Here is a 10,210-nt window from a genome sequence, read left to right on the forward strand (position 1 = left end):
GAGGAGATACACAGTTGAGGTTGGATGCCAAGTTGAAAAGCTGAACAACCATGTAATCATGTCACATTTTGTCAAAAAGCTAGAGGGTCAAACTAGTACAGTAAAAGAAAAGATTTTGATAGATGAGATATGTGAAGTTAATTATAACTATCAGACTATTAATCAAAATATATTCAATGAAGACAAAAAACAATGATTACAAATTCACGGAAGTGATTGTGATTTTCAGATGAGCACTTTTGGACAAGTGATGAATAACCTGTTTAATATATAAACTTAGCTTGGGGCATACTGTAAGTGTAATATCACCTGGCGCTTAGAGCGTGTAGTTTCTGTTAATTTATGAACTCCCTCGTTGCTGACTTACTGTAAGAAATACAGTAAAAATGCGAGAGGGAGGAATGTATTTATTTGAAGTTGTGTACTCTCATTGAAATTTTATAGAAATGTTCTGTTTAATTGGTGTTTAACATTCTGGAAAATGATTATTCTTTTGTTAGATGAGAATTTTGATAACATTTACTTGATCAGTTTGAAGCTGCAGCCAAAACACAGTTAGCTTAGCTTAGTATGTTGGGGTAAGTGGAGCACAAATTGCAAGCTATGTTCTAGGAAAGAAATATTCATTTGTATCACAAATGTAAAAGGTTCTAGCAGGCAGATTGTGTTACTCCGCCAGAACGTGCAACCTGTTTCCCCTGTTCCAGTCTTTATGCTAAACTAAGCTAACCAACCGTGGTTGTAGTCTCATTTTTACAATACAAACAAATAAGACTCTTCTCATCTAACTCTAAGAATTCAAGTGAAAACATGTACGTATCCAAATCAACATTTTCTTTTGATAGCAATGACAGCTTATATTTCTGTCAGCATGTTTAATGGACTGCATGCCCCCGTGTGTGTTTTATATGTGTACAACCACGGTTTCCACAGCAGACGCAGCTGTCTGGCCCATTGGACTGTGCCTATGTCACTGTGGCTCTATTTTGGGACCACGTGTTATTCAAAAGGTCAGATAAAGAAGCTACGGCATCCTCACAAAAGCAGTGGGTGGGGGTGTCTGGTGAAAGGGGGTGAAGGCGGATATCCACAAACCAAGACACACATCACAAACACAGGGGCAGTGACGACAGAGAGAAAGGGAGACAGGGAAGCAAAGTGGAGCATTGAGAAGCAGAGAGTGGGAGACATTGAGCAGTGAAGAGGATTCACTTTTGACTAAATTAAAAACTTTTCTATAAAGAGTCCTGGGGCATTAGTTGAAAAGAAAGTCTGATTTGACCTTAGATCACGTCATTAAGCTGACATTTCTGGACATCATGGATGGAGAATCATCCAGCCAGGAGACATCTGGGTCTACAGATACAACCAGCCAGACCGACACCAACAACAACAACAACCAGGTTTGGGTTTTTTTTCATGTCATTAAATTGCAGCGTTATGGTTTTGATGTTTTGTGAAATCCACAGCGTCACAATCCGTACCAGGAATAGGCAGTGAGTGTATTTGTGACTGTGGCAGGTGGTACGTAAGGACAGCAGGACAGTTGAAGTGGTTTTGGCTGAATTTCCTGTACACCTGTTCTAGCTCATGGCTGACAATGTAACACACAGATACACACAAGTTATGCAAAGTAATGCACATGCGCACACACCAACCTCGGATGAGGCCTGACCCGGGCTGACTGTTCCTGGAGTGCCAAGATATACAGTATTAGAAATAAGATAAAATGAATCTCTAAATAGAAAGTTGTATACTATATTTCATTTAGATAAGATCTAAAAACCTTGAAGATTCCATTCAGTGGCGTTTAAGGAAGGATTGTATGACCTACAATACACTGATGACACATTTACTTCATAAAAATAAGTTATAGCACCAATTCAATAGGAAGAAATCTGACATTTACATGTATTAATAAGTTGTTTGTTTTAAAATGTCTCATATGGAAGAAGTTGAACTGTATTATAGGTGTGATTCAAAAAATACAAAAGACAAACTTTCCATCTGACAGTCCAAACCTGTCAGGCATATGAAAATAAGTGAGATACTCAACAAGTCCCAGAGTAAAGCTTCAGGTCTCACATTACCTTATGCTCTTTGGCTCGGGGACTGTCATCCCTTAAGTAAAGTTTGAACATTAATTTTAGCACATGTTACATAATGTTTCCTTACAATCTGAAGTCATGCTTAAATCCATCTCGCATTGACTGGAACAGGATAACAATAATGTATTAGGCTTCACTCATGTATGTCCTTTATTATATTATTATATATATTCATGGTGCTATTAAGCGCGATTAAGTTTTAAGGTTAACAAAAAAAATAGGTTAACAAAAGTTCAACAGTACAAGGATATAATTTTTATGAAACAGTCAACAGACCAAGCAATAAAACTACTAGTTACTTACAAGTGCTTAAAAAGACATGGTGATGATGATAATAGGAAATAATTAATAAGATAGAAGAAAAATAAGTGACATAAGTTGACATACTGTATATAAATGAAAGATTTATATAGATATGAAGCTCATTTTAAATGATTTTCATATGACACACTTATTGAACAAAGCTCCTCAGAACATTTGTAAACAATGTTTTTTTGTGAGTGGATGGCAAGTGTGAATTGCTACATCTACAGATACGTGTGTAGATACACATGCATTGTAGCTTGTAACTGTTTTCAGATGGATGACTAAAAACCACTTCTGGCTGCTTGTCCTGCAGATGGATGAGCCACAGCTGGAGGAGAGTAAAGACCCAGGGAGAGAGCCTCCAGCAGGGGAGACAGTGGAAGGTCAGGGGGTAATGCAGGTGGGGGAGGAAGAATCAGTACCAGAGCAGGGAGGAGAAGAGAAGGCCAGCGCTGTAGAGGCAGACAATCCCCAGACTCCTTCATTAAAGCATGTCGAAGGGGATGCTGAAGAAGCTGAGGACAAAGGCTCCACTGATGCTGACGTTAAGGATCCTGAAACAACAAGTGAAAAAAAAGAAGGGGAGATAGAGAGGACGGAAGATGACAAAAGTGAGGAAGTGAAAGAGGACAAATGCGAGACAGACAGAGATGGAGAAGAGATGACAGACCAAACCAAGGAGAAAAAGAAGACAGAGCAAAAGGCTAAAGAAGCAAAGAAGGATGTGAAAGAAAAAGCTGCAAAAGGGGCAGAGAAGAAAAAACAAGTTGAGGAAGTTGATGTAGAAACAACAGACAAAGGAAAGATGAAGGAGGTAGAAAAGCAAGGAAAGCCAAAAAGAAAAAGTGCTCCTCCCTCTTCTTCCATATCACGACCAAGACAGACCGCACGCTCAATTAGAGCAGCCGCTAAAAACGACATCATTGCCAAATTCCAGCAAGGTGCACCAGAGTAAGTCAGTGTATGATACCCAGTGCATCAAATAAGTACAGTAATATGGTTTAATAAACATTTCATGTTCAATATTGTCACTTTTTCAGGAACCCAACACCCCGCAACTTCAAAGTTCAGAGGTCATCTTCAGGTGTGTCTACAGGAAATACAATCAAACAGAAGATGCTTCAGTGGTGTCGCAGCAAGACTCGCAACTATGAGGTGAGTTCAAAACAAAATCTTCATCACCAAATTTCAGTTTGTCGTCTAAATTTGGGACAAAAGAACTTGCTAAATAATACAAATAAGCTTTGATGTGTTTATCTTCCTGCCCTTTGAACTTTTAGGGTGTCAACATAGAGAACTTCTCATCCTCCTGGTGTGATGGTATGGCGTTCTGTGCTCTGATCCATCGATACTTTCCTGAAGCTTTTGACTTCAGCACCCTGAATCCAAAGCAGAGGGAGAAAAACTTCACACTTGCCTTTCAAACTGCAGAGTATGGAGTTTTTATTTCTCTACCCTTACAGTCAGATGATTTTAATCCCACAAATTAAAACATAACATAAAACATTAACACAATAGCATCACCCTTGATTGTAAATAAGCATGATAACATGTGTGCCTACGTGATGAAACTACATTTCTGTTGTCTCTAAATGGCAACAATAATTGTTTTTGCAGATTTAAGAGTGCTTATGAGACATGGGATCACCCCCAATTTTCGAAAAGCTTTGTTGAATGTAGCTTTGAGTGCAATTGCCACATGACAGTCTTTCTCAAAGGTGGCTGCAGAAAAAAACAAACACAAAATGAGAATACCAACAAACAATCATTATAATTTAAGGAGTCTGTTTCTGTACCATAACACTGCTTTGTCTCACCTCAGAGCTCTCTTTTCATTTCCTATGTCCTCCTGTCACGTCCCTTCCCGGCAGGTCCCTGGCCGACTGCTGCCCTCTGCTGGAAGTGGAGGACATGATGTTGATGGGTAAACACCCGGACCCCATGTGTGTTTTCACATATGTTCAGTCCCTCTGCCACAGCCTTTCCAAAATAGAGAAAGAGAGGAAGGACAAAGAGGAAAAGGAAAAACAGGAGAAAGACAACAAGAATGGCAATGAGGGAGAGGAGAAGGAGTCGGGAGAGGTGTCACCAGAGAACGAAGAGTCTGCTGCTGAGAATGGTACGAGCCAAGAGGAGAAACAGGAAGGAAATACAGATACAGAGGGTGCTCAGGAGGAAGATAAAGCACCAAACAAATGTGAGCTGGATGAAGATCGTGAAGTGGTAGTCAAAGGAGACTCCTAAAAAATACTGACAGCAAACACAAAGACTGAAGAGACCAAAGGATTGTTGACGGTTGCTTGACTTCAATGATTATGTCTTAGTTTGATGTTGGATTAACTACTGGCACTGTGTTAATAGATGTATGTTTGAAAGTGCACTATAGTTATGCTTTGTTTTTGTTCCACATGTTTTGAGCACATAAAGCATAAAATGTTCAGTTCCTCTATTTGCTGTGTGTTTATAGATATATTTATTAAATTATGGACTTGTGAAAATGGAAATATTCTAATTGTAGGAATATGTGATGCTTAGACAAGAAACACGGGTTTTCATTATGACAAAAATATAATGAAGGACAGGTTATCTTTTCTGCCAGAAAGTATTTCGTGGACTTGTAAAAGAGTACTTCTAAAAAGTAGTGTTGTAAAAGAATAGGCGTACCTCTGCCACCAGTAAAACAATCACTTTTTACAGTAAACTTTGAAGTTAGTTGGGCTACTCAGTATTAAGTTAGCTTTAATATTTAGGCAATTCATCAAACTATCCTTTATTGTGCCTTTGATAATGTGGTAAATTGTTGAGGATTTCTTTTTTATTAATAAAACATAAACACGGATCATATCAAATATCCAGGAAAACGTGAACCAAAGCTGCCCCTGCTTTCCAGGGATTACGGTAACCGGCGCCATGCTACCGGAAGAGTCATTGTGTTGTCCCTTTTGTGAGCTAACGCAGCGACTGAGTTGCGCTTTTTTCCAACATAATTCACGGCGGAAGCAAAGTGAAACATGACTGCAAGCATGCCGCCGGGGCGCCTGAATTTAGAGTCGCAGCTATTGTCCATAATGGACGTGCTGGTAAAAGCGGCCGTGGCGGAAATCAGTCAGCTGTTCTCGGAGAGCTCGTCGTCTCTCCGTTTGCATCTCACCCAGAGCCTGAAGGAGAATGAAGCCCTGAGGATGAGGATGAAGGTGACCCGGAGTGAGCTGTTCTCCCTCCGGCTGCAGACCAGGACCAACCGGCCGGTCAGCCGCTTCTCCCCGATCCGAGGATACACCCCCAAACCCCGTGCTAGACCCCACGGTAACGAGTACTTTCTCTTTAAATACTTTCCACTCGAGTAACAAGTTTTGTCCTCCTCAGGTTTCCGATTTAAAATTAGATTTTGCTACATTCAGATTTCAGACAAATGTATATATTTTTTTCTGTGATATTTTTCTCCCAACCTACAAATATAAAATGTCAACAAATGCTCATTATCACCTCACGTGACAGTCCATCAGCAAGGGTTGTCTCAGGGCTCTAAAGTGGGTCTCTCAGGTTAATACATATAAGCCTTATCTCATTCACTGTGCATGACATGTCTCACTTTATTATGACGAGTTCAAATTGTCTATATTATTATGGCAAATTGAAGATATCGCTTTCTTTTTCATTTATTATTGGGCTAACAAGCATGGATGGATTACCGAACAGGCATACCAAGCACAGACTAGGGGACCAATGTGTCCGGAGCCCCATTGGCCTTCAACTACAAGATGTAATTGAAAGAGAAATGTACCAAATAGGAATAGGCTCAAAATGACCACAAAGAAACATAAAACAACTACAGAGTGACGCAAAAAGACTACAAAGCGACAAAAATAACTACAAAGGGATGAAAGGCAGCTGCAAAAACACACAAAGAGACTCACAACTATGAAAAGGATCAAAACAACCACAATGACTCACAAAGCAGTTTCAAAGCAACTGAAAATTACCACAAAAAGACACAAAACCACAGAGAAATGTGTTAACAACTACAACGTGAAACAAAACAACTACAATAAGAGACGTAACAACATTAAATCTTTTTTTTTTGCTCCACTGTGTAGTATATGTGGTGAGTCCTTTTTGCTTGTCTGTGACCAGGGGTCCGTTGTTTCATAATCCGGCTCAGGGTCATTATCACATGGCATGGGGCACAAGCAGAACATACAATAATATTGATGGTACACGAAGTGGGTTAAGTACAATAAATATTTCTTAAACTAAGGAAGGACATTCTTCAAAAGTGCACCTAGTTCAAAAATACTTTAGATTGTCTTTTTGTAATAACAGCTTTTATTGAAACATAGATTCACAGTTTAAATATACTTTTTCAAAAGCCTTTTTTCATATCTCCTATGTGATATGCATTTATAGTGAGGTAAATTATTGTATTAAGCTTTTAGTTATTGGTCTTTTATTCCCCTTTTAGTTGTCACTAAGCCACCAATGTGTCAAAAGATGGAAGCTGCTGTGGAAACTTCTACTATTGCTCTACAATCAGAGAACAAGACTGCCTTCCCGGCCCCTCAAGTGGAGGTAAATACAGTCCAAAGACTTCGATAAAATAGGTTTGTTTGATTTTTGATTTGTTCATGCATATGTATTCTTTTGGTTTAGTGTGCAGTGGAGGAGACCTCAGATGTCATCCTGATCAAAGATGAAGAAGACATGGGAGGATGTGTGCCAGTTGGAGGTGAGTTAACAGATGTAAGAATAAGACTCGCAGGCAGTAGCTCCATAGAAAATACTTAGATGGTTAGCAGTTAGTTTTACAAATTCAATATTGGTTTGGACTTTCAGGAAATGTGTTGAAATAAATATTTTTAAAATAAACCTATAAGCATAAATATATAGTATTCCACACCTCAACCAGAACTACTATGTTTGGATTGTCATATTTTACCTCTATTTATCTTTATTGTTTTAAACTAATATTCATTATTATTGTAGTGTTTGTATAATGACTATAAAGTTTGTTTATGTTGAATCTTGATATACATGTGTCAATCACAGCTGATTGGTAACATCCCTTCTTTTGATTTTAAAGGTATTAAAGGTATTCTGATTCTGATTGACTCCAAATTGTGCAGTCTACCTTTGTTTTTTATGTTTAAACACTGTACACTTTGTCAAGACAGATCATCATCACTTTGAACTATTACTTATTTTAGTTTCATGCATGCTTTAAAATATTGAAAGCATGTGGCTTTGTTGGATATTTGATGATGGGTTAATGAGTAAGCTTTCAAGGTGATCTAGACAACACAGTGTCCATTATGACACAATGACGATGCTTCAGATATGACTCATAAGTGGCTGATTCAGTTCTAGAGGGAGGGAATTTTGGTTAGACTTTACTCATTGTTTTTAACCTATAGTGGGTATTTAAAAAATCACATGTAGACTCATTGAAGCTACTTTTAGGTTCTTGATGCAATGATTTTTATACACAAACTGACTCATGATGTCTTTTTGTGACTTCATTTTTTAGGTCAGGATGACTTTGGAAACCATAGTACGCAGGGTGGGGTTTCTACAGAGACTCGGAAATTGGACTCCTGCCGGACAGATGATAATGAGGATCTGAGAATCGTGAGTGTTCACGGACGAGGGGATGGGCCTCTGCAGGAGGAGAGCGACACACTGTTCACTGCGTCTGAACTCCAGGCTTTTAGCTCACTTTCTCCCGACCACAACATCCACCATGACAGTCTCCTGAATTTCACCACAGGTGCCAGCGACAGAGTCCCAATGAGAGGGATGCAGGATAACAGAAACCAACAAATGGCTTCAACAGCATTGAATCCTGCAATAAAAACGCAAATAATAGGAGCTGATGGTCTTGTGGGGCACCCCAGTCTTGTTAGTCAGTTCACTCAGCAGCCAAACATCTACCCTCATGGCATCAACAAATCTCTGGACTGTACGTTCTGTGGTGAGCGCTTTCTCAGCCGTGAAGACCTGATTTTGCACAGAGCAAGTCACACCGGAGAGCCGCCCGTTCTTTGTACCTTTTGCGGCAAATCATTTTTCTCCAAGACCACACTCGGCATTCACATGCGCATTCACACAGGGGAGAAGCCTTACGCTTGTAATCAATGTGGGAAGCGCTTCACGCAGAATGGAAGCCTGAAGATCCACCTGAGGACTCACTCTGGAGAAAAGCCATACACGTGCAACCAGTGCACAGCCAGCTTCAACAACCCCAGCAACCTGCGCAGACACATGATCACACACAACAGTAACGGGCTGATCTGACAATGAAAGATACAAAGGCTTAAAGACTTAACATGAGATTTTATATTTTTAAAGAATTCACTTTTACTGACTGTGCTGCATTGTGTTTGTGTGCTTTCGTTTTTTTTTTTTGTTAACTTCAAAGAGAAGTTATAATTGGTCTAATGCACTCCTTAAAGCACGAGTACACCAATGTTTATCTTGTCAGATACCCAGTAAAATGAATAAGGTTTTTATTCATCTTTTTATACCATCTGAAAAAATATATGACTCTTTCATCTTTCAAGGAGTAATTACAGTGCCTTCATTTTAATCAAATTGATAAATACTTTAAACAATGTTTACACAGCTGATTCTGCAAAATATACAACTGTAGCTTCATGCTATAAGTAATCAGTCAATGTGAAAGATATGCTCATCTTTAGAGACTCTCGCATTTGTTGTCTTGACTATTCAGAACAAATCCTGTAAACTTTAGTGAAAATCATGTGCACAACCGTGAGACAACCATACAACAGATTCAGATTTGGACGTTGGATAACAATGTATATATTGTGATATAGTAAATGCTCAAGAAAACAGTTGATCTATAATCCAATTAATTAAATTATATATTCAATTGAAGGTATCACACTGATGCAGCAGCCCTGTCAGTCCATAAGACAGTTCTGCTCATTTATCTGCCAAGGTTAGAGATATTACAGATACTCAAGGGGTCACATTTTTTAACTGTTCTGGCAAAATCCAGTTATGACCAGGTTATGATATGATTCACACATTTCTATTGGTATGTATTGCATGGGCGCCAAACCCTAGGTACATCAAATCATGTTACTACAGTTATGAAATTCACAGTGGACAAAAAAATCCCCAAAACACTGACTAATCATCCGATTTAGAGTAATCTTATCACAATATTATAATTTATTAGCAATCAAAAATGTTTGTCCTACTGTATTGTAAGCTGAATACCTGGTGTAGGAAGAGGGACATTTAAACATGTTTTCTTTTTGTATGTGTGTATAATTTAAAAATCAAACTACCTCCACTTTCTTCTCTGTTTCAGCTCTTCTCCTTTTTTGCACTTCCCAGAATGTTAAAGACTGCTCATTAATACTTTAAGTGTGGTTTCTGTCTGTGGATTTGTAAATAAAAAAATATGGATTTGTTTAACAGTTTTTATTGTCCGACAAGTAACCTATCATTTTGCCCCTCTAGGGTGCAGCATTGTTTGTGTTGCTCATTGTGACTCAGGTTTACTCCTACTGTGGCAGTGTGGGGGGACTCACAAGGAAACTGGGGGAAATTCCTTGCATTGTTCAGCTCTTTGCAGCCTGCCCACTCTAAATCATTGTTTGTCATCATCTGTCTGATTTGCTTTTGGTTCACCATAACTTCTTTAAAGTCAGAAATATATCAAACACTAATAGGCTGGATTAAAAGTTCAATAATAACTGTAATATCAAGAGGAAACATAAACTTTGACACTAAAGTTAGAAAGGATTGCAGTTAAGAAGCATCCCTAA

General features: G+C 38.7%; 2 protein-coding genes across 4 annotated transcripts; both read left to right on the plus strand.

Moving 5' to 3' along the window:
• The first annotated feature begins 1,071 nt into the window (after positions 1-1,071).
• On the plus strand, positions 1,072-4,918 carry smtnl1 (smoothelin-like 1). 3 transcript variants are annotated; one of them, XM_063877005.1, is made up of 5 exons: positions 1,072-1,403; positions 2,688-3,365; positions 3,455-3,569; positions 3,695-3,734; positions 4,237-4,918. In XM_063877005.1, the coding sequence occupies exons 1-5, from the start codon at positions 1,324-1,326 to the stop codon at positions 4,656-4,658; spliced, it is 1,335 nt and encodes a 444-aa protein (XP_063733075.1). In that variant the 5' UTR covers positions 1,072-1,323; the 3' UTR covers positions 4,659-4,918. The 3 variants fall into 3 exon arrangements, with proteins under 3 accessions (XP_063733075.1, XP_063733073.1, XP_063733074.1); XM_063877003.1 differs by having other exon boundaries at positions 1,077-1,403; positions 3,695-3,846; positions 4,286-4,918; XM_063877004.1 differs by having other exon boundaries at positions 1,080-1,403; positions 2,728-3,365; positions 3,695-3,846; positions 4,286-4,918.
• Positions 4,919-5,121: 203 nt separating this feature from the next.
• LOC134860161 (zinc finger protein 615-like) lies at positions 5,122-9,862 on the plus strand. Its single transcript, XM_063877007.1, has 4 exons — positions 5,122-5,720; positions 6,877-6,983; positions 7,065-7,140; positions 7,939-9,862. Exons 1-4 carry the CDS (start codon positions 5,426-5,428, stop codon positions 8,703-8,705), a joined length of 1,245 nt encoding a protein of 414 aa, XP_063733077.1. The 5' UTR covers positions 5,122-5,425; the 3' UTR covers positions 8,706-9,862.
• The last annotated feature ends 348 nt before the right edge of the window (positions 9,863-10,210 follow it).

Source organism: Eleginops maclovinus, chromosome 23 (genome assembly GCF_036324505.1).
Source record: "Eleginops maclovinus isolate JMC-PN-2008 ecotype Puerto Natales chromosome 23, JC_Emac_rtc_rv5, whole genome shotgun sequence".
Lineage (NCBI taxonomy): Eukaryota > Metazoa > Chordata > Actinopteri > Perciformes > Eleginopidae > Eleginops > Eleginops maclovinus.

Excerpts from the sequence above, each read along its gene's own strand:
- smtnl1 (XM_063877003.1), top strand. The coding sequence starts at position 1,324 with ATGGAGAATCATCCAGCCAGGAGACATCTGGGTCTACAGATACAACCA. Across the intron at positions 1,404-2,687 it reads CCAACAACAACAACAACCAG|ATGGATGACTAAAAACCACT; the intron begins GTTTGGGTTTTT and ends AACTGTTTTCAG. Across the intron at positions 3,366-3,454 it reads TTCCAGCAAGGTGCACCAGA|GAACCCAACACCCCGCAACT; the intron begins GTAAGTCAGTGT and ends TCACTTTTTCAG.
- LOC134860161 (XM_063877007.1), top strand. The coding sequence starts at position 5,426 with ATGACTGCAAGCATGCCGCCGGGGCGCCTGAATTTAGAGTCGCAGCTA. Across the intron at positions 5,721-6,876 it reads ACCCCGTGCTAGACCCCACG|TTGTCACTAAGCCACCAATG; the intron begins GTAACGAGTACT and ends TTCCCCTTTTAG. Across the intron at positions 7,141-7,938 it reads AGGATGTGTGCCAGTTGGAG|GTCAGGATGACTTTGGAAAC; the intron begins GTGAGTTAACAG and ends TTCATTTTTTAG.